At 30.2% G+C, this 24538-nt stretch overlaps 2 protein-coding genes and 1 long non-coding RNA gene across 3 annotated transcripts; 2 read left to right on the top strand and 1 right to left on the bottom strand.

The window, feature by feature from the left end:
• The first annotated feature begins 4332 nt into the window (after positions 1-4332).
• Positions 4333-6512, top strand: LOC112748160 (1-aminocyclopropane-1-carboxylate synthase 3-like). The gene is made up of 3 exons (XM_025796361.3): positions 4333-4746; positions 4870-5162; positions 5243-6512. The coding sequence occupies exons 1-3, from the start codon at positions 4600-4602 to the stop codon at positions 6204-6206; spliced, it is 1404 nt and encodes a 467-aa protein (XP_025652146.1). The 5' UTR covers positions 4333-4599; the 3' UTR covers positions 6207-6512.
• Positions 6513-17608: 11096 nt separating this feature from the next.
• On the bottom strand, positions 17609-18772 carry LOC112748158 (glucan endo-1,3-beta-glucosidase 14-like). Its single transcript, XM_025796360.3, has one exon. It carries the CDS (start codon positions 18770-18772, stop codon positions 17609-17611), a length of 1164 nt encoding a protein of 387 aa, XP_025652145.1.
• A 2457-nt stretch (positions 18773-21229) lies between these two features.
• LOC112748156 (uncharacterized) lies at positions 21230-22091 on the top strand. The gene is made up of 2 exons (XR_003174995.3): positions 21230-21595; positions 21771-22091. It is a non-coding gene; the product is annotated as an uncharacterized lncRNA (long non-coding RNA).
• The last annotated feature ends 2447 nt before the right edge of the window (positions 22092-24538 follow it).

Below are 24538 nucleotides of genomic sequence, written 5' to 3'. Positions count from 1 at the left end.
ATACCCTAACTAGTCGCAATACTTAGGCAATAACACTTAACAAATACAACAAACGAATAATCTAATATCACCTTAAAAAAAAAAATTACTTTAAAAGATCTCTCCTCTTTTCATGTGAGTAAAGTCTTTAATTGATGTCACCTTTACGACTTCGATTTGCCATTCTTTTCTTTCTTGATCTTGTTCTGATAGATATGAGAGAGTATATACTAATTCATCATCGTCCATTTTATAAATTACAATAACTTGTGTCACTTTATTTTAAATCCGTCATTAGTTTGGACCATCAACTAAGTCTAATTGAATTATTTTTGTATCATTTTATTTGTATACATGTCATCTTCTATAATTTCTAAATTCTATATCTTACATATTTTAAAAAAATTACCTTTATCATTTTTCATAATTTTTTTCTGAGACAGAATTATTAGCATATTATCAGTTATGTCTACCTCATTAGTTTTGTTGTTTTCCTTTCTCCTTTTTATATCATTGTCTTTCTTCTTTCACTTTAGATCAGACAATTCGGTATCTCTACTTTATTGTTTATAGATCTTTCATAATCAAAACCGTTCACTCCTTTTTTAAATTTTACTCTCACACTGATGACATTGTCAAATTAGTTCAATTTGACTAAAATTTGAGTATATGTACTACAACGGTGTTTTTAAATTGGTGGCCAAAATTTTTTGAGAGAAGAGATTAGAATCGATTCTATAATTCACAAAAAAGACTGGCAGGTTAAAAATTTAAAATCGTCATAATTAAAAAGTCCGCCTAATTCATATTACTCAACCCACAAATTTTGGCGGATTTGGACAGGGTGGAGTGACTTTCCCTGATGGGTTCGTCGTTTTTTTTTTTTTAGGTAATTGAAGATGATAATTGAAAATGTTTTAAGTTATAATTTGGATTATGTTCTATGTTTAATTGATTAGAGATTTAAAAATATTTAATCATATATTTTGGATAATATTTATTTTATTTTTTATAATGTTAGTTTTATTATTTTGTTTTAAAAAGCTTGGTTGATAATTATAATTTTAATATATGTAAATTTAAAAATTATAATTTTTTATATTTAAAAATTATAAAATTTATTAAAACAATTCTAAAAGTATATATAATGTTTGATATTTAATAATTTATTAATAAAAATAATAAAAGAGCCCCATCAATCTGCCATTAAATGAAAAGGAAGAAAAATTTAAAATTATATCACTAAATAGAACGAAAGGGACCAACCCGTCAAATACCAAACTTTATTTTGATGAGGAGGGAGGGGATACCCCCTATCTCTCCTCTCTCATTAATAATTTCTCTTCTTGTTTATAACTTTAGTGCCTATACTCATTAGATGAATTGAGGTATCACTTTTTTCAATTTTTTCACCTTGTAATAAAATTTACACGAGCAAATTAAACAAACTAATAATCAACTTCCATGTGATAGATGTCATGAAGAAATAATGAAGACCGCCTATCAACTCCATTTTGTGGGCCTCACAATTAGGAACTATTTTTTATATAATTCTTTTGACCCGAATCCACCTACTTCAGAATCTTTGTTATGATATCGAATTCATACGCAAAAACATATTTAATAATATGCGGAAGAAAATCGATCATTTGATTTTTATCACGTTCCCTATGATTTTTTCATCATGTTTTCCTATCCCACAATCATAACGTTTAATATATTGAGACGACGAACAAAATGAAAGGAATAGTATTACTCAAGGAGAAAACAATAACCATCAACCAAGCATTTCTATTAGGACATTAATTAGCATGCACCTTATCAGATTGCCAACGTTGTTATTATTATTATTATTATTATTATTATTATTATTATTATTATTATTTCTATTAGGACATTAATTAGCATGCACCTTATCAGATTGCCAACGTTATTATTATTATTATTATTATTATTATTATTATTATTATTATTATTATTATTATTATTATTATTATTATTATTTAGCCTAGTCCAAATCAATACAATTATTCATCGAGTTTGGCCACGAACCTTCTTTCATTTTTTGTTGCCCATTATTTTTGGAGTAAATACCCACCCGACTCTTGATAATTATTTCGAAAGAACAACGAGACCTAAAAAAAATACCTAATCTAATCACTGATTTTTTTTTGGACTAATTAGTCTCTATTAAAAAAAAAATTAACTTTTTCTGGTATAGAAACTTTGTTGTTCTTTTGAAGTAATTGTCAAAGACCAAATTAATTTTTTTTTTGTCAAAGACCTCGTTGTCTTTTGAAGTAATTGTTCGGAGCTGTTTAAAGTTTTTTTTCCTTATTTCTTTTAGTTCTCTTTTTAACTTTTTACATAGTAGCAGAAATAGGTCAAATTAGATCAAATTTCATCTTTAAATTGACTTGTCGTATAATTAATTGATTTGATCTATAATTCTTTTATAAATTTTTCTTCAAGTATCAAACATATTCTATTATTGAACTTGGTCTGATCTAAAATTTGTTAAAAAATTTGATAACAAAAATAAAAAATTTTAAAAATACTATTTAAAAAAAATATTTTTTAATAAAAAATTATTTATATCTAATATGTCAAATTTAATATTTATAAAAAATTTAAAACTTTTAAATTATAAAAAAAATTATAATAAGATATAATACATTAAAAATATTTAATAATTTTGTTAGTTATAAAAAATGATTTAGACATACTCAGTGAGCTTAGGATTAGCATGTTAACATATTTAGACTTTTACCGTGGACTTTTATAATTCTTTGTTAGTTAGTTTCTTTTTTTTTTTTTTTTTTGAAGTTTTAATTGATTAGCTAGCATTAAATCAATTCTCAATTGATTTAATGATTAGTTTATTAGTCTGCTTAAAAATGTGTTGGGAGTTTGAATCTTGTATTGTGCATGCAATCTATTGACCAGCAACAAATCTTTAAATAAAATTCAAATTTGCGACGAATCAATCTTTATTTTATCAAGTTAAACGATATTATGAAAAGAAATAGATAGTATTAATATATATATAGGCTATTATCTTTTTCAATTCTTTGTTTAACTTTCCCAAATCAGTTCTTAAAGCTATGCTATTTCTTAATTTTTTGTTAGTTAATTCCTCATTTCTTTTTAAGCCTAAAATTGAGAAACAGCAAGGCTTTACGAACTAATTTGGAGAACTAAAAAAAAAATTGAAAGAAATAATGGCGAAAAAAAAAAAGTTGGATGGAGGTTAATGGTACTGGGGGACATCATGCCATCATGGTCCATGGTGTAGGGAATAGCCTAGGTTGCAATATTAAGTCTTCATGAACTCTGTGGGTCACCACTGGCCCACTTTAAATTGCTGTCGGTATGGTGTTTGTTCTCGGCGCCACTTTATGCCCCTCTTCTCAAGCTATGTTATGACTTTGTTTGCGTTTATCAAACTTAACCACCACTCCATTCTAAGTTTCTAATTAACCAATAACAACCTAAACTATACGTACATATATAATGCTTCACAATTCATGTTACCGAAAAAACTACAATCCAAGTAAAAACATGACTCGCCATTTTCTTATGTATCAGATAAACTTGAAAATCCCACGCGAGAGTCCTACCCGGTGGATTCCACTGTCCCAAATAACTCTAATATTCAGTGATGGTCACGTGAAGTGGATGGGCGGTGGGCTAAGCGCGTACACTTCACACATCCATTCAAAAGTTTTTGTCCCCCTCAAATTTATTATTCAATGTTCATAAGATATTATTTATACATTCTAGTATAACTATGTTGTAGTGTTATTCCAATGAGTTACAACTTAAATGGTATAATCTTTTCATACTCAATTAAGAAATTGTAAATTTGAATTTTTTATTTTTAATAAAAAAAAAATATTGTAGTGGTTATAATAATTATATAAGTCTTATTAAAATTCAAGTTATATTTTTTATATTTTATTAATAAATTTTTAAATAATATTTTTAAAATACTATAATTGCGGTACTATAATTATTATAATTATCGTAATATAATTATATTAAAATATTTTATTTATATGCATTCATATTTAATTAAAAAAAATAACTTTAGAATAAATGAAAATTTAAAAGTATTTTATTTAATTAATTTAATTTTTATTTAAAAATATAGTTATGTATTAATTATAAATACAGTATACATTGACATCTATAATAAGACTAAGCATTTAATAATTTCTCATCAATCTGGTTATTGGATGAGAGATGATGTTTAGTCAAAAGTGTTGTTTGCAAATTGAAACAAAGGTGGCCCAGTGTTTGTCTATTGGATTTTTCATGTATAAATATACCATGCTTCTCACTACTTCACCCACCAATTCATCTTCGATGTTTCAATCTACATATCAACTAAGATCTGCACTCTATCTATCTCTCTCTCATTACTCCCTATAGTCCCACTCAAATATTCCTTCTCCATCTCTTGCTTGCTCCTAAAAGCTATATATTGACGAGAAATTCTATTTTTGAGCCTTATCTATATACATTCCCTTGTACACTTTTTAGTTTATATAATCTAAGAATACCCCCTCTTCACTCATTATTTCCCAACCTCCCTGAAAAAAAAAAAGAAAAAGAAAAATGAGGCTATTGTCTAGAAAAGCAACATGCAACACTCACGGCCAAGATTCTTCATACTTCCTAGGATGGGAAGAATATGAAAAGAATCCCTATGATAAGGTTAAGAACCCTAATGGAATCATTCAAATGGGTCTTGCCGAAAATCAGGTTAGTTGCAACACTATTATTTTGGTGCAAAAAAAGCAAAAACAAAGAAGCTGCTAGCTCATCAATTATTATTTAAGGCATGGCTCACATGTAAGAAAACTTATGTTTTTCAATAATTGGCAGCTCTCTTTCGACCTCCTGGAGTCATGGCTGGCGAAGAATCCTGACGTGTCCGGATTCAAACGCGACGGCAAATCCATATTCCGAGAGCTTGCTCTCTTTCAAGACTACCACGGTCTCCCTCTTTTCAAGAAAGCATTGGTGGATTTCATGGCCGAGATAAGAGGAAACAAGGTCACTTTTGATCCCAACCACATGGTCCTCACCGCCGGCGCCACCTCGGCAAATGAGACCCTGATGTTCTGCGTTGCCGAAGAGGGCGATGCCTTCCTCCTTCCCACCCCATATTACCCAGGGTGCGTCTTAGTTGCACTGAATACGTGCATATGTTTCTTACTTTTCAGTCTCTGATCTTATTTTGCTTGCACTTGTGCAGATTCGATAGAGACCTCAAGTGGCGAACCGGGGTTGAAATTGTCCCAATACAATGCACGAGCTCAAACAACTTCCGAATCACTGAGTCAGCTTTGGAACAAGCCTACCAAGACGCAACAAAGCGTAACCTTAGAGTCAAAGGAGTCTTGGTCACGAATCCCTCAAACCCTCTGGGAACCACTCTTTCTCGTAATGAATTCGACTTGCTCGTTGACTTCATCAAAGACAAAGAAACCATGCACTTGATAAGCGATGAGATTTACTCTGGCACCGTTTTTAGCTCTCCAAGCTTTGTTAGCGTCATGGAGATCCTTAAGGAAATGAATCCTAATGACGCTACCAAAATTTGGAACAGAGTTCACGTTGTTTATAGTCTCTCCAAGGACTTGGGTTTACCCGGTTTCCGCGTCGGTGCTATCTACTCCGAAAACGACGCCGTTGTGGCTGCGGCGACCAAGATGTCAAGCTTTGGATTGGTTTCTTCACAAACTCAGTATCTTCTGGCAGCCATGCTGAGTGACAACAAGTTTACGAAGAAATACATCTCCGAGAATCAAAAGAGGCTGAGACGGAGACAGAGAATGCTCGTAACAGGGTTGCAGAAAGCGGGAATAAAGTGCCTGAAAAGCAATGCTGGTTTGTTCTGCTGGGTTGATATGAGGCACCTTCTCTGTTCCAACACTTTTGAGGCTGAGATGGAGCTCTGGAAGAAGATTGTCTACCAAGTTGGCTTGAACATTTCTCCGGGTTCGTCGTGCCATTGCAGTGAGCCAGGGTGGTTCAGGGTGTGCTTTGCCAACATGTCTCAAGACACTTTAAACGTAGCCATGAAACGAGTCAAGAACTTCGTTACAGACTCCACAGGAGCTGAATGTGGCTCTTCTTCTGTAAGTTTCACAAAGTCATTCTCTAATTGGGTTTTTCGGCTTTCGTCTCGCGATCATCGTGCGCCTGAAGAACGATAACTATAGCTATAGCTAGCTAGCATCTTCATGTTGTTTGTGGAATCTGAACGCATGCACAATTTTTTTTTTTTTAGCTTCCCGAATATTTTTGGTGGAGTTCAAAAGACATAGTTCTTTTTTATTTTTTATTTATTTTTCTTAATGGGGGATCGATCATGATGTAGAGAAAGAAACTGAAAGCACTCTGTCCACGTGGATGTGCAGTGTGGAATGTACTTACTAATTAATTAGCTTGCTATATATATGAATGTATTTAATTATTGTTTGATTTCCATAATAATCAATTACCCTACTTATTTATGAACATGCTTCCTGATGTGATAGATATGTAAAAAGTTTGACAATTTTTCCATTACAAAACTTATCTTATTAGATAATATACAAGAAGAGATAATGGGCGCTGTGTGAACGCGCACATAAATATACAATGGCACGCACCGCCGGCGAAACACACGGTGGGCTAGGCTTGCCGACGAACCGACTTGATTATCCATTATTTTTCTCTGATCTAATGAGTATTAATAACACATTTCAAGGCGTATAAGCATTTCAACGGAACCAAAAAGTCAATAATTAGGGTTTCTAATATATTTTAAATCAGGAAGGAATTTAATTTAAAAAAAAAGTCTAAAACCAGCAACTTTTTCAAATTCTGATTAGTACGTAACTAGCAAAGAAAAGTGAGTCATTGGATAAAATCTCACACCAATCTCATACCATTAAAATCATCATTAATGGCTATTTGATAACTACAAATCACAAAAATTACTGACCCCTAACACTACTTTTTAATTTATTTTAAATGTAGTCAAATTTACTCTTATTTTTTGTTTGAGTAAACTTAAATTTTTTTTCTTTCTACTGTAATTCTAAATTTTCAAAATGCTCCATCTTACTTATTGTGTTGAGATTTTTATTTAAAAAAAAATAAAGTTTAATTTTAGTAAATTTGCATAAATTTATAGGTCTAAGTTTCACCAATCATCCTTAATTGTATTTACAAAAAAGATGACGAGCTGGAATTAATTAATTATCTCTCATCATAACTATGTAAGAAAGAGCTATATGTGGTGGAAGCCACCAATGCAAGTAATTAAGTATAGGTGAAGAAGTTGAACTTTTGGAAACCCTTTTAAAATTCGTCACCAACTACGCAAGCACAAAAGTGTGCAATGGAAGAAAATAGGAAAAGGTATAATAATAAGTAGGAAAACACTTAAACACATTGCTCTTTTCTGAACTTTCTGGGAATAATCATCACTTCACAAAAAGTTATTTTGTCTCAAACAGGTTACGCGGTGTGTAGTATGTGCTGGTTATCTCTCTACGAATCACAATCTCTATTTAAGCATCTTTTTTAATTTAGATGACTCACTTTTCCTCAAATATATTAACGGAAGCAAAACAATAACAATCTTCTCGAACTGTCACTAAATAATCGTAAATACTAAATTCTAATAAACGAACTAGTTCTTAGCTTTTTTCAATCGAAATAAAAGGAAAACTTCTATATGTTTCAAGAACAAATTAAAGTATTTGTTTTATGTCATTTATTGATTAATATGTCAATCATTTAAATTTTTTATTTTTATTTTGAGTTCAATTTTAAAATTTTTATTAAAAAATTTCATATTAAAAAAAATTAATTTAAAACAACAAAAATTTATATTACTAAAATATCAAATATATTACAAAATACTTTCATATAAAAATATTTAATATATTTAATTAAATTATTTAATATAATACGTATTAACATCTCAATTATTTTTTTTATATAACTAGCACCTACTACAAACATATGACTGAATATAATGGGAGGATGGAGTAGTGCATTCACACATGACACTCCGCCAGCACAAATATATAAATCTATAATACTAATTATTAATACACAATTTGTTTCCCAGCTTGATCCGGTATTATAAACGTTAATCATGATTTCATACATTTTTAAATAATGCTACATTGCTACTACATATCCACTACTTGTTATTAATAATAAACAATTGTTATGAAGTTAAGGCACAAACCTAAATACATATTCATGCGTATCAAAAGTGTTAGTTGATAGGAGGATGTTGCTTTATTCAAAATTTTTTCTTTCCTTTGTTTTATACTTCAATTTTTTTTAAGGGTTATTAAACGAATGCTAAATTTTTAGGTTATAAAATTTTAATACCGTAATATAAAATTAATTCTCTTCAAATTTTAAGTTAATAAAAAGACACATAAATTATTATATTTTTAATAAAAAATATATTTATATACCTAAATAAATATGTAAAAACAACATAATGTAATACTTTTATTATTAGAATATTATACTTCCAATTGCGCTATTTTGATGGTATAAATATTACGACGATTTTTATATATTTAATAATAAAATAAGTTTCTTTTAAAATTTGAAATCGTATAAAATTCTTTTTTAAAATCGGAATTACTTTTTATTTAGAAAAACGTACATGTGCATACATACAAATCCCATAGCACCTTTTATATATATATATATATACACATTACATATCATGATTCTAATTTCTCTTATAAAAAGTATAATAATAATTAGGGTGAGCTAAATCTATAATATATGTATACAAAATAGAAATAATATAGTTAAGAACTTAGCAAAATTTCATAAATTTTTTCATCTATCTTAAAAAGAGAAATTTGTAGGAGCGAGAATATCGTCTTCGCAAATTCTCAGTAAACGGTTCAAGAATTATCATAAGAGAATATTTAATAAAAAATTATTTTCAACCACAATGATCATCGCTCGTCTTATGAATCTTAAATAAATATATTAAATCGTAAGTAACCTATTATTTAATTTTCAAAAAATTCGGAGTCTTACACATAGCATACATCATTATGCATTTAAAATTATGCGCTTAAAACCATACTGATTGTATATTAAGTTGTTTATTTATATTCGTCGTGAAATTATCTTTTTTATAATAAGCTTAAACTTATAAGAGAAGACAATATAAATTATTACATTTTAAATATATTTTTTTAAACAAAAAGTTTTATTTTTGAATTTTGTTAAATTTTACATAGATCTTTTTTTTATTTATTTTATGCTATTTTTTTTAATTAGCTAAAAATTAAACTCTAAATTTTTCAAACACAAAATTTTAATACCACATCAAAAAATCATTTTTTCCATAAAATTAAGCTAATAAAAAAATAACATGAATAATTAATTCTCTTATAATACCAAAACAGGTTATACACATACATTGGGATTCATCAGGTTTGATTATATGTTCTAATATGTTTTAATTATATTATTCGGCCTAACCAACTCATTCAAGTGGGTTGGATTGTTGGGTACGTAAGACAAAAAGAATTTTTTAATTTAGATCCATTTCTATTATTAAAATAAAGGGTAAATTAATCAAACTCTCTTGAAGTTTGCAATAGTGCACATATGTTCTTCTTTTATAACTATAAACTCTTTTACTATCATTGTTTTTTACAGTAATTGATTTACTATCATTGATAGAAGCAAAATCTAATCCCAAAAGTTTCAAAAATAAATAGACCGGCTTGAAAAAGCTAAACCCTCTAAAGTCTAAACCACTTACCCAGTTACCCACATCCGTAGTCACATATTGGCCCTAAACTTTTCTATAGAATTTGCAATGACTCAAGGATCATTCTCAATTAAAATGTAGTGACGATTGCATCGTTTTGAATAATTTTTTAAGACGAAGTTGTTACTTATATCAGCAGAGAATTAAAAGAAGCAATAATGTATATATAGTGTGTTGAATATAATAGTAATTATCTGATGAGTTGATTTTTGAGGGAATTAACGAATTAACATATCTTAAACTGAATGTTCCACCTAATAATAAAACGGCTTAGATCCAATTGGAGAAACTATCCAGAAACAAACTGATTATTATTAATATATATCTTAAAATATATATCTTAAAATTAATATATTTAATATATATCCATCCAAAAATATATATCTTAAAATTATTAAATATCTTAAAATTATTAAATATATTAATTATTAAAATATATATCTTAAAATTATTAAATATATATCTTAAAATTATTAAATATCTCCATCCAAAAATATATATCTTAAAATTGTTTTTAATTTATTTAAAATAATTCTTTGATGCTCTTTCAAGCCATGTATGTATTTTTCAATTAATTAATATATTTAATATTTATGATTATTGCTGTGAAAGAGTTTTTAAGTATGCATTGTTTAATCACTGTATATACGACAACTCTTAACTGAAACTCCAGATTAAATTTCACTTTTCACTATTTAAATAATTATATTATATTTTAAAAACGGTTTTCTTAGCTAGAGCCACTCGATGTGAGAATCTTAGTATAAATCGTGGAATCTCCAATCTCCATATAAAAACAAATTAACCAACTACTTAACCTACCTTAAATGCTATAACTATATACAGAGATTCCTTCGCTTTGATTTTGCTGTATGTAATATCATTCCAATTAATCTTGCGATAAAGAGAAACATAGGTCAATAGCATTACGTTTGCGGTCGGTCAAAAGATACGAAGCAGGGATACTTTATTCAGTTTATGGTATTTGTGTGTTGAATACATTTTGAGTTTAATATTTATTAATATTTATTTGATAGTCTGTTTTTGTGTTTAATCATATTTTAATAAAAAAAAAATTTGAACATGTTTAGATATACATAATATTAAAAGATATACATAATATAGTCACCAAAAAAAAAAAAAGATATACATAATATTAATTTATATTTTAATATTAATAAAATATCAAATTTTTTTTATAATTTATCTAAAATGTTGTATCTAAGACTGGTAATTCATACTCTATCCGCGGGTACTCAATCCATTGTGGGTAGGGTAGAGTGGTAGACTACCCGACCCGTTGTGAGTAGAATAAGGTCTGGATATGCTTGCGGGTAGGATAATATCCTATCCTATCCAATTTACACTCCATACATAACATATATTTTATAAAAATTAGGTATATAGTAAATGAGGTGATAGTTGAATCCACAACCTTTTTTTATATAATGACTTATAATAAATGAATAATCACTAAATTAGTTAGTTAATTTAATAATTTAGAACACTAATTTTTTATTTTTTATTTTATTAATATGTATGAAATTCGAAATGATTAAATTTTATATTTACTTTAAAAAAATTTGATATTTCTACATATAGAGTAGGATAGGATTTAAAACTTTAGGATACGAGTAGGCTAGAATAGAGTTTTAATAAAATTTTTAACCTACAGATAAAGTCTAAACCTTACCTTACCCTATTTATTATCCGCCCTAGTCGTATCTCATGCTTGCTTACAAAAAAAATTATGTATTTACGTGTTCTATGTCTGTATCCATATTTTATAGGGAGTGGATTCTTTCCAGTGAAAAAAATACTGGATAGTATCTAATGTTTGATTTCACCATTCATTATTCTCTCTCTTATTAATTTTTGGTCCCACTTATAAAATTAAAGGTGAGAGATCACACTTTATTCTCTCTAATAAAAAAAATTGGAAAGAATCCATTTCCATGAGTACATCTTAATTAAGCTCAATAGAACTTTCAGGATAATAACCATCCATATCCTGTCCAATGATTACACTGTCTGATTAAGTTCATCTTAGACTAATATTAAGTAATTAATTTTTTTAACTAATATTAGTTAATTTTTTGAAATTATTTTATTTATTTTAAATTATAGATTCTAAATTATAAATTATTAACTCTAAATCTCAAATTATAAACTTAAATTTTAAAGTTGTTTAATATTAACTAATTAAAAGTTTGTTCTTAATAATTTTTTATTCATTTCAATTATTCAATACTAAGCTTTAGCTAGGGAGATAGACATTGGTATATTGACACACATTATTGTGAACGAAATCATATCCATGTGCTTTCAAAGCTATTATTCTTTATTTTATTTTTTATTTCTTTAGAGCTTTTTCCTCTCGCTACATATTCGCCTCTGCTATGAGCAATCACTATCGGGGAGCTAATAACATGTGATGAAGTTCGTTACGAGCATGATTGTAAGTGGTATCATAATTATTGATAGTCTAATAAATTAAGTATATATATTCTTCCCTCGCAACTCAAAACAGAAAACATGGCAACACGGTTTTCTTTTGAACGCATAATGGATTTTGGACGGCAGCGAAACATGAGTAATATATATTACTATTATTTTATGTTGAATTGAATGTATTCGATATATCTTGAACTAAAATCAAAAGGTTTCATAACAATTATATATTCTAGTTATCTGCATTCTGCAAGGGGGCCAACCTCCTACATATATATTTTTTGTTTTTCGAAGAGAGAAAAAAAAAGTCAAAATTTATTTTGTTTAATATTCATTAATGATTGTTAGAACTAATGAATATTAAATAAAATAAATTTAGCTATTTTTAACTATTTTTTCGTATAAACATGAAAACCTAGCATTGATTTGATAAAAATGCTTTGTTTAGACATGTACATCAATACAAATTAAATTAGATGTTAATTAATTACTCCTCTACAATGTCACCACTACTTGGATAGGAAAGGTAAAAACTATATGGTGTAAATTAAGTTTTGGCTGGCAATAATATTGTTATAGATATAATTATTTTGATAATGTTTGGAAGATAATATTTAAAGTTATTTTATATAATATAATATGTATAATTTTATTTATATAATATTTATAATTATATATTTATTATATTTAAAATATACAATTATTTTAGTAATAATTAATAAATGTTAAGACAATTTTAGTCTGTTTAAGTTGATTTTTTTATTATTTTTTTAAATATTATTGATAATTATTTATGTATAATAACATGATATCAGAATTCTATATTAAAAAAATTGTATAATTCAATCCTTGATAACTCCAAAAAAAAATAGCAAATAGTTTTTACTATATATACTTGCCTTTAAAAAATACTCCAAGAAATCAAAATAACACTTTAACAACTTGTTTTCAACAGCCACGACTATAATAGAAACTATAATCTCGTAAATTATATATGGTTAATAATTAGAGGACTATGATGTAAATTGCAACTATTTCACTGACTCACTTAGCATAACAAAGTAAAATCACATTGCTGTATAAAGCGATGGAATGAAGTATATATGGGAATTTAGCCGCCCATGAATTTGAATTAAATTTCTAGGTCCAGGAGGACGTGACAATTTTGATTATTACGTGGGTATGGGTGACATGTGGGTTTCACATGTTGTGTAGCATAGGGTAGGGAACAGAGAACACCTGCACAAATCTGAATAGTGTAGAAGCCATTAGGGTTTCTTCCTTGGGTAGAAAGAAAGTTTGAATGCTTTAATTTCTTGCGGAAGGATCGGAGTAAATTAACAAGTTGCAAAGTCAAGCACTACCCTTAGTTGATGATGACAAGACAAGAAGGCCAGGGTTAAATGAACATGGCTCCTTGCATATCATAATTATTATGCCATTTCACCCCTAACCCATACACACAGAAATTCTAGTACCCTAGTTTTGGTCCCATGGGTCTGCGTGCTAGCTACGATGGATGTAGAGATTTCTCGGTGAATCATTCATCAATTAAACAATTGTCTTTATTTTCGGACCCCATGAAAATACTTGCAACTTTGTTTCTATTATCCCATGTTTTGAACGCAATATAATTAAACTGCGAAGCACCCTATCCACTAATAATATAAGTTCATCATGGAAGAATTCATATTATCACCTTATTATATATTATAGTCCAAATCGGCAATATAATTTTGAGTTCACTACTTCCCTTTAGCTTAATATAATGTTTTCCACTCTCACATATTGACTACTAATGTCACTCTCTTTTAATTGATAAGTTTGTTGTTTTCTCTAAAATATCCTTCTATTTATTTGTTACTAGAAACACTTACTAATTACATAATTATATATTTACTATAATTTATACGTCAATTTATTTGAGTTATTATCTTTTATTTTACTTAATAATTTGTTTTTAATAACAAAATCAGTAGTTTAATAATTTATTTTTCTAAAAAAAGTGTATCAGTATTTCAAGAAATGGGGTGTTTTTATTGTGAATTAAAATAAAAGATTCAGAATTTATTGTTTTTCACTGTTAGTTAGCTATTAATAAATATGAGATAATGTATATTAAATTACTAAATTAATAAAATTAGGCTAAAAAAATTAAATTAATAACTAAGTAATAACCAAAAATATTTATTATGATCCTTAGTATTTCTCTAAAAAAGTAAACAATTCTATAGCGTGTTTGGGCAAAAAATGCAGCAGGTCAATTGATCCCAAAGGAGATACGTATTGAAGAAAGCTAAAAACAAAATGGAAAAGACGTGTAAAACGTCTTTTTCTAAAGACATTTATGTGTTCTATTATTATTGGATATATTAATAAATCAGTTATTTTTTAATTTCTTAACAAATTAGAATAAAATCGATTTTTTTATAACAATAACAATAAATCTAATTGTTATCCAATCTGGTCGAATCGACCAATTTACATTAGCTATTGGATCATTTTTTTTTTAAACAAATTAGGAATATATTTGTCTTTTTATAAAAAAAATTTAGACATGATTCGATTTAGATTGTGTAAATCGATCGGATCAAATCGGGTCTAATAATTATGGTACGGACAATTAGATTTATTATTATTGCTATAATAAACCGATTTTGTTTTGATTTATTACAAAATAAATTATTAACCGATTTAATAAATATGTCCAATAATATCATGATCCATGTAAACGTCTTTAAAAAAAAACGTTTTTAGTGTCTTTATCGAAAAATACATGCATAATATCCAACACATGCATTTTGGATGTGAATTATTGCGTTTGTAAGATGACTCCAATCCAACTCAGAGAAGTAGTCCTACAGTTTTCTATGGAGTAATGTTAAATAACTATTTTTTAAATAACTATTTTTTTAGTTAATATTTACTATTTGTTAAAATTATTTTATTTATTTTAAATTTTAAATATTTAATTTTAAATCTAAAATTATAAATTTAAACACTAAAATTGATTAATTAAGAGTTGGTTTATTATTATTATTATTATTATTATTATTATTATTATTATTATTATTATTATTATTATTTAACATTTTCAACACTACGCATGCAGTTATCTACTACCAAGAACTCGTTTTTCTACATAAGACATCATCCTCTGCACCTTTTGTCCCTTAACGGACTATAGAAAAGTGGTAAGTATTATTGGTCTCATCAATTTACGTTGAATGCTAAAGTTCGATGATGTGGAACATCACAAGGCACAAGCTCACAACATTTAGTGCTCTCGTTGAATGCCACGGCACCATACTATACAAAGTAACTTATATATAGTTATATTCATAAAGCTTTACTTTGAGATACAGATTCACAGTCAATATATATATACGAATATTATATAGGAGTATATGATCAAATGTTTCAACTATTATCATTTATCAGGCACGACATACAATCTTTTATTTCCAAGTTAAAAAGGGAAAACCGTGAATCAATTGTCATGGTTGGGTGGAGTATTCTTTTTCTAGTATATTAGTATTAATGAGTAGGTAATTGCAATTCACGAAGTTTCCCTATATATAACTTGTTTGGCTGTATTCCACACATGTCATGGTGTGTGTTTCGTGTCTACACTATGACTTTAATTTGGACAATCTTTTAGGAGCTGCTTGCTATGACTTTTATAGAACAAGCTTTCTCTATGGCCCCGAAAAGGTAGTAATAATATCCCCAATATTCTGCTAAATGAGATTCTAGTCATCTGTGGCGGACGCCAAAAATGAAAAGCTAATGGAGAAGTCAAAATACATATGTTTTCATCCAAGGGTGTGTTGTGGGTTATACCGACAGTACGGTTTTCCATACCCAAGGGAAATTGGACGAATTCTCCACCAGGTTTTGGTGGGTTGGATTTGTTTCATTGTTTGGGTTGAGTGGAATTTCTCTTCTAAGATGGCATTGGTCTATTGGAATAAATGAGTATTTTGGACAAAAATAATTAAAAAGCTAAAAAATTCAGATACGGAAGTGATATGATAATTTTTTGTATTTTTTAAAATTGTAGGAGGTACACAAATTAGACTGTTCGATTTGTGTAAAGTCCAATTTTTGTACTTATACAAATTAGATGGTCCAATTTTTACTTTTCTAATTAAATAGTTCTACATTTGAAAATAACACTCTAATAGTCCACATCTCAAAAAAATACCGTTATCATTTCAATATTAAAAACAAAAAAAAGTGTAATTAAAACGGGGTGGGATAACTTTATTTTCATTTTTTCAAGCACTAATTTTTATTTTCTTTAGTTTTTTTCCTCTCGCAGACTTAGAATCTTAAAGATTGGTTGTAATTCAATGTTGTTGAAAATTTTATTTTTGTTATTCTTGGTGGCACAAAATATTCTATTTGTAATTTTATTCATATCAAGGAATCTTATATTTCCACGACAAAAAAAAATCTTATATTTCACGGAGAAAAAAGTGATCAATTGGATTTATGCCTTGTGATTCATTAAAGAATTTAATTTTAATAAATTGTATGTATAAAATTATTTTATACATGCCTCTAATTACATAATATTATATTAATAAAAATAATTATTTTTTATATTAATTATATGAATGGTTATCTAAGAAATGGTTATAACTTATAATTATACGACTATGTAAGATATTTTATAGTCTCAGTGTATCATTTTTTTTTATACAAATTAAACTCTTCATTAAATGGTAATAAATATGGCCTTATTGGTACCAAACCCTGATCCTGTATCAATATTGGACTTCGGCCCTTTTCCTTTGTGGTGTTTAGGAGGCACCTCTGTTGAAAACCCATGGATTTACGAAAAAAAAAATACACAAAACTGACGGATTTGCACCAAAAATAGAAAAAAAAAAATAAAACTCACGGCGGCTCAAAACTAAAACAAAACTCACGGCGGCTCAAAACTTGGGATGATTCTTGATGCATATAGCATATAGGTAAGCTTCCAAGACCGAAAATAAGAAGGTAAACTCCTGGAGACAAAACTCATGATAAGCCCAATCATAGCCCAAAAAAAAATGCTCAGCTCTAGGCACGATATGGTAAAGCAGGGAGGTTGGAACCAACTAACTTTGGTTTCATGTCCCGATGAAAAAAAATAACGAAACCAACTTTGGTTTCACTTAAACTGTTAAACCTGTAGCTAATGACCAAAAAAAAAAAACTGTTAAAGCTGTGGCTGAGGTATGTGATGTAATGGCAAAAGTATTTGCCTGACTAAAACCCCAAAATGGTTCTTGAGATTGGGCGAGTTATCCATACTTGTCCTTGACTTTCAAAATTTCCTAACAGCATCCCTGACATTCAGCTCCGGGACCCATAGTTGTCCTGCAACTCTTTCCGGCGCCAAGTCAGCAAACGGAGGGATGATCTGGCACCTCCAATGCCACGCTGGAGCCAGCAATGGCTAGCTGATGTGGCAAATCTGAATTTTGTACCCAATCTGGTCCCTGGTCCCATTAAAACCCTAAAAGCTAAGATCATCCTCTTCATCGCCTGAGCTTTAAACTGCTGCTGCTGATTCCTTCTCAGATCATCCTCTTCATCGCCTCCAGCTCCTTGCTTCTGCTCTATCCTTTTCAGCAGATTACCATTATAAGTTGCTGCATTCTCTGGTGAGACTCCAATTTCATTAGTATCACCTTTAGAAGGCCAACCTGTCTTTGAAATCCGGACCTCAATGTCTGTATGGCCCAGCATCTTGATGGCAGCATACACAGCATCAATTTGAGCATACAACATGTTGTTATAGTTGAGATTGGTGTTGGGATCGATGGAACCCGGATTGGGCTCGAATAGTACATAGCTCAAAGAAACCTCACTTGGGTTGTCCTTGTATGCAAAAAAAGGGTATGCATTGATGAGAAAAGGTGAATTGAATTGCGAGTGAAAAGCAAGAAGAGGTTGGATATATTGAAGCAGATCTTGCCTAAACGAACCAGACGAAGGAGGGTATGAATTGCTTAATATGTTGAAAGAATGTGCTGTTGTGACAGTAACTTGTTGGTCTAATCCAAGATTAACAAGGGCGCCATGAACACTCTGCATTGCTGGCAGGAGATTCATGATTAATTGGGTATCATTGGTGTTGAAGACTTCATTTCCAACAGTGATGCAGGTGATCTTGGTTTGTGAAAGGTAAGGTTGAAGGTGCTGCTGAATCCATGATTGAGCCTTTGAAGGGTTTGTCATATTGGCAAGGTACTCGTTTCCAAGGCCAACAACAAATTGGACATTGGAATTGGAGAATGCGAGTAGCACATTCGGATCAGCATCATAGAGCTTGATCCTAGTCACGTTCATTGATTTGATAAGAAGCACTACTCTTGATGGAGATGGAAGATTGTTGGCTATCTGGCCATAGTTGATTCCAAAACCAAGGGAACTTATTTGCACAAATGAAGCTGAAATGGTTAGTAGATGGAAGAGAAGAGTGAGGAAGAAGGAGGGGCTTCTGTTATTGGCCATAGACAGAATGCTGAGACTTTCTTTGTAATGATAATAATTGTAAGTATTTAGTATTTACACATTTGTCAACATACGTATACTTGAAGTGAGTAGTGAGTGGTGACATCACATCACATGCTCAATGTTGAAACTTGAAACTGAACACCTCACGCCCTCCATCTCCATGACCATGAAAGATGGCTCATGGCACGTTTTTCGGATCTCCATCTCTTTACATCATTCTTTTATTGTTGTCATAACTCATAACATGGCAAATGCCTCATTTCTCATCATTAGGAATACTTATTTGAACAACACTAGTTCTTAACTAGATATTGGCCTTCAAGGCTTCGATAAGGAGCAACAAAGTCATTTTTCTTTTCTGTCACATTTGAAATTCACCAAACACGAAAAATCCAACTAGAGTTATAGTAACACTTATCAGTTATCACATTTAAATTCCAACAGGAGGTAGTAAAACACATATCCCAAGTCACTAATAATCCCAAAACAAAGGTTTTATGATGATAAAGCAGAACAAGCAAATTTGGCTGCAAAGTCTAGCTATGATTCCCAGTCCCCATTTCTCAGTATAGATCGCCTTCCTTGTGAGTTTCAATCACACAATCTGAAGTTGGATATGAGACACAGGTTAGCAAAAATCCTTTATTCAGTTGATTCTCGTCGAGGAATGCGCCATCGGACTGATCCACAGTGCCGGAGACATCTTGCCAGCACAGGTGGAGCATGCTCCTGCACGGCAGGAATAAGGGAGCTCCACTCCTGCATTCTCGGCTGCATCTAAGATATAAGTGTCGTCAGGGGCCTCAAACTCATTCTCTTGTCCATCCGGGCCAATCAGCTTAACCTTGTAAGCAGCCATGGCAGTCACTCTGGATGAATGGGACGACTTCAAACCGAATGATCTGGAAACACTCCTCACCGACCCAATGGAGGAAGGGCACTTCACCTTAGGGTTTTAATGGGACCAGGGACCAGATTGGGTACAAAATTCAGATTTGCCACATCAGCTAGCCGTTGCTGGCTCCAGCGTGGCATTGGAGGTGCCAGATCATCCCTCCGTTTGCTGACTTGGTGCCGGAAAGGGTTGCAGGACAACTATGGGTCCCGGAACTGAATGTCAGGGATGCTGTTAGGGAATTTTGAAAGTCAAGGACAAGTATGGGTAACTCGCCCAATCTCAAGGACCACCTTGGGGTTTTAGTTGTATTTGCCTCAAACTAAAGATTCTGTTCATACCCTGACTCAACGTTAAGGCTCAGGACCAAATAAGACAAAGGGGCCCAATCCGCAGGTTTGCCTCCTCCCGCAACCGACCTCTTGGAAGAGGTCGGATTCAACGCGAGCTCCACTAAAAAGGAAGTCGGGAGTCAGATTAGCTGGCAGATAATACGTATTCAAATAAATAACTGCCCCTAAAATCTCTCAACCCACTTTCAGGAGCCATATCTCAACTTCCCTAAGATAAAGGGATGGTTATCCTCCTCAAAAGGAGGAACTACATCAACGGTAGTTATTGGTTCACCACTATAAATATACTGACATTCCTCAGGTATCTCTAAGTTCCAATACTCTCTAAACTTGCTTAGACCCTTGCTTACTTAGGTATCGGAGTGTCTTTGCAGGTACCACCCCCCTCTCCTTCGCTCATTCACAAGTCGGACGAGGTCTCCTAGCTTGGAACAGACCTGAAGGCTTTCTTCTTTAAACGATTGGGCCAACATTGCGAGTCCAGCCCAACAATCTCCGGTTACCCATCGTAACAGGTTCTAATTCTAGCAGTGGTAGTTAGGTTAGTGTGTGTGAGAGTGGGTGTGTCTGTGAGTGTATTTGTATGACAAAAAAAAAAAAAGAAAAACTGTTAAACATTAGCTTGTATATGTAATTTATTGACGAGCTATAAATTTTTGCTTTGTGCTGAAATAACTTGCAAGTAGATTAAGACGAATGACAAATTTTGTTACGATAATTAAATAATTATTAATATATATGCACATAAAAATTTAATCATTATATATTTATTTTTTATGTATAAATATATATTATTTATTTTTTAAAATATATATTTTATATTTTAATATGTATTATATACGAATAACAAATTTGATGATTGATTTTTTAATACAGAGTTAATAAATGAATAAAGAAAAAACTGTGGTGTTTATGAGTTATGACAATATACATCGTGTTTTGTGTTTAAAATTGTGATACGAAAGGTAATCTAAAGTAACATAAAAAATTAAAGAAAATGACTTATCTACCTCAGTTTAATTTTTTGATGCAACAATTAAGGAAATTACTCTAACTCTACTGTTCATACCAATGTTTTGAAAATCGGATTGGACCGATCGGTCAAACCGATTCAACTGGAAACCTGCAAAAGACAGTCTAATTCAATGTGTAAAACCGTTCCATTCAAAACCGTTAGTAAACCGTTGAACTGGCCAGTAATCGGTCGGTTGGACCGGACTGGAAACCGACCAGTTCTTTTAAACGCTATCGTTTTGAGCATTTAAAAAAAAAAGAGAAAACCAAAGCGTAAACGCTCACTCTCACCCACCCCCTTCCCCCAACATCCCGTAAGTGAAATTCAGAATTGAAAAGCAAAGCTTGCAAGTTCAAAAATTAGGGTTCTGGGTCTTGTCGCGCCGTCCGTTGTTCTCGGCGCTTCCGCGGCCTCCTCCTTCCCCCTGTCTCGAACCCAGCCACTCTCTTGTAGCTCGGCACGTCATCTGGTTGAGGGTTGGAGCTACTTGCCGTCTGTTCGTCGTCGTCGTCCCCCCGGTCGCCGTCGTCTGTTCGTCGCTCTGCTCTTTGTCGGAGGTTAGTGGCACTGCTTACAGGCTTACAGGGTTTTTTCACTTCTTCGAGTCTTGCTTTTATGCTCTGTTTAGTGATTTACTGATTTTTGAATGTGGATTGAAATTAAATTGTTGATTTTGTGTTGTTAAAAATGGATTTGTTACTCTTCTGCTGCTCTTTTTAATTTCTGAGGAAGTGGTGAAGTGGAGAAGAAGGAATAACAGTGGTCGTCATCTGGTGGCCGTTCTGCTTGCCGTTGTCTACTCGCTGTCGCGCTCAACTGCTCAGATCGAAGGTCGGTGTACATTGCTAGTGCTTGTTCTTCTTTTTTATGCTCTATTCAGAAGTGAGAACGAAGGGTTTAGGATTTTACTACTGTTAATGCTATTGTTGAATGATTGACTCTGCTGCTACTGCTGGGCTGTATTCTATTTGGTTGTTTTTTTATGCTGTACTGAAAAAAATTATGCTTAAACTTTGATAATTTTTTGTTAATTTATGTTAAAATTTTGATCAATCTGCTGTCTGCTGAAAATGTTACTAATCTTTGTTAAAATTATGGTAAGGTGTGAGCTTTTATTTGTTCAATGTAATCACTTTGTTAAAATGATACTAAAGCATGAGCTTTTATCTCAATGATTAAGTTTTCTCTATTGTATTGAACTAAATTTATTTATTAAATTTTTTAGTTAAATTTCGCTAAGTTGTATCTTGTTTTGAACTGGTTAAAATGAATGATGAAATTTTTATTGTTGAATTTTTTGTTGTTAAATCTTGTTTCCATTGAAAAAAAGAAATTAAAAGGAGAAGAAAACTTCCACAAACTATAGAATATTAAGTTAATTCCCACAAAAAAATATAAGCAAATGTCATAAGTTATGCAAAATATATAGACTGTTAATAACCAGTAGCATAAACAATTTACATAAATTCCATGTATCGAAGTTTATTAATGATCATGTTTCATAACAATAGCATAAGCAAATATCAATGCTTCTACAAATTATAAACTAAATATCTATTTTTGTACAATTATTTTAGATGTTGAGTATTGCTAATTTTCGAAGTGTCAGTGCTCAACTCCTGCATATTTGGTCTATGTTCACTTATCTTTTTAATCATTTGATTGCCAAAGAATCAAGGAGTTTTAATTTTTATTTTTTTTAATGAGCTTCAAGTCAATAAAATTATTGAATGTGACCTCTATGATGTATTTCACACCCAAATATCTCAAAGAAATTCAAAAAAATTTTCATTCCTCAAAGTTAAGAAAAAAAAAGTGGCTAACAGATTTTAGAGAGTTTTTATACCTCTTAAATTTAAAATTTTAACTTATAAATTTACTAAAATAAAAATGGGTCAAATTATAACTGGCCTAAAACAAATAAAATAAACTAAAATAAAATAAATATAAAATAAATATTAAGAAAGTGATACCTATTTAATTCATCTTGACTAACAAAAGTCTTCAATGTATTTTGTAAATAGTAAGACGTTTGATTTTCCATAATTTTTAATCAGTCTTGTCATTTAATTCATCTTGATTAACAAAAGTCTTCAATGCATCTTGTAAATAGTAAGACCTTTGATTTTTTATAAATTTTAATCATTGTCTTGCCCAATTTTTGATACATTTCTTGAACAAATAATTTAACCATGTTTACAAAACCTTCTTTTAATCTCTTAATGGTTGCTCTTATAATTGGACTAATTGATATATGACAATTTTTAATTTATTCCATAAAACTCGTATCAAACTATTTTCAAAAGATATTCGTAACTACTTTTTAACAAGAGAAATATAAAAAATTAGTGATTCTTTTTAAAATAGTTGATTATTACAAAATAACTAAACAAAATGAGAAGATATATAATAAAAAAATTTAATGAATGGTTGTCATCAAATTTGAAAAATTTTATATTTAGAATCTCTTGTTTAAATAACAATAAAATTACGTAGCCAATTAATTTTATTAATCAGTCCCAATTAAATTAGATACATGTGTTTTTTTATGTGTTGTCTTTTTTTTTTATTTGATTTTTTTTCCTTCACATTCTTTTTTATTGTCATCGTCGTCTTCTTCTTCTTTTTCTCTTATATATATACTAGTGTTAAGCCTGTGCGATGCACGGGCTTATATTTAAATTTAACATGTTAAATTAAAAATAATATTTTATAATTATAATTTTTTTGAGTTTAGTATAACACGATCATCATCATTATATAATAAATACATTGAATATGTTGTTTTATCTTTATTTAAAGTAAAAAGTAAATAGAAGAGTTTGAAATCTATAATATTTTTGAACCATCAGGAGGGAGACATGAAAAAATAAGAACATATATAATTGTAATAATAGCATATCAATTTTATACTAAACTTTATATCAAAAGGCTAATACAAATTTATCGACAACCTAGTATCTTACTAACTTCATTAGAAAAACAATTGGCATATGATGTTGTGCTCTTTGTTACACATTTTATCTCAAATCTGAAAACAGAGTTATAGATAAATTAGTTATATCTACAGTAAATATTTATACAAAAGTGTAAATCATAACATGCTATTAAAATAAAAATAATATTATTCTTACCTAAATATTAAAAATTTTTTTGAACACGACATTTGTTGTTGATGACTTTGGATTGCCGTCTTCGTCTAGAATTAAAATTCTGAGGCCACTGCGACTCTTAACTCTTGACAAAGCAACATAAAATTGTCCATGGGTGAACATTGATTTTGGCAAATAAAGTCCTACATGTGATAATGATTGACCCTGACTTTTGTTAATGGTCATTGCAAAGCATACTGTCAATGAAAATTGTCTCCGTTGGAACTTAAATGGCAATCTTGAATCTGAAGGGATCAAGTTCATTCTTGGAATGTACACTTTATCTCCAATATTTCTACCGGTCACTACCGTCGCTCCAATTACATTGTTGCCAAGTTCGTTAACTAT

The sequence above is a fragment of the Arachis hypogaea genome, chromosome 15 (genome assembly GCF_003086295.3).
Source record: "Arachis hypogaea cultivar Tifrunner chromosome 15, arahy.Tifrunner.gnm2.J5K5, whole genome shotgun sequence".
Lineage (NCBI taxonomy): Eukaryota > Viridiplantae > Streptophyta > Magnoliopsida > Fabales > Fabaceae > Arachis > Arachis hypogaea.
Note: the sequence above shows the minus strand (reverse complement) of the source record. Positions and strands in the feature narration are given on the sequence as shown.

Bases quoted from the DNA above. Each gene is read 5' to 3' on its own strand.
- LOC112748158 (XM_025796360.3), bottom strand. From the start codon at position 18,772: ATGGCCAATAACAGAAGCCCCTCCTTCTTCCTCACTCTTCTCTTCCAT.
- LOC112748160 (XM_025796361.3), top strand. From the start codon at position 4,600: ATGAGGCTATTGTCTAGAAAAGCAACATGCAACACTCACGGCCAAGAT. The intron at 4,747-4,869 runs GTTAGTTGCAAC...AATAATTGGCAG, and splicing joins TGGGTCTTGCCGAAAATCAG to CTCTCTTTCGACCTCCTGGA. The intron at 5,163-5,242 runs GTGCGTCTTAGT...GCACTTGTGCAG, and splicing joins CCCACCCCATATTACCCAGG to ATTCGATAGAGACCTCAAGT.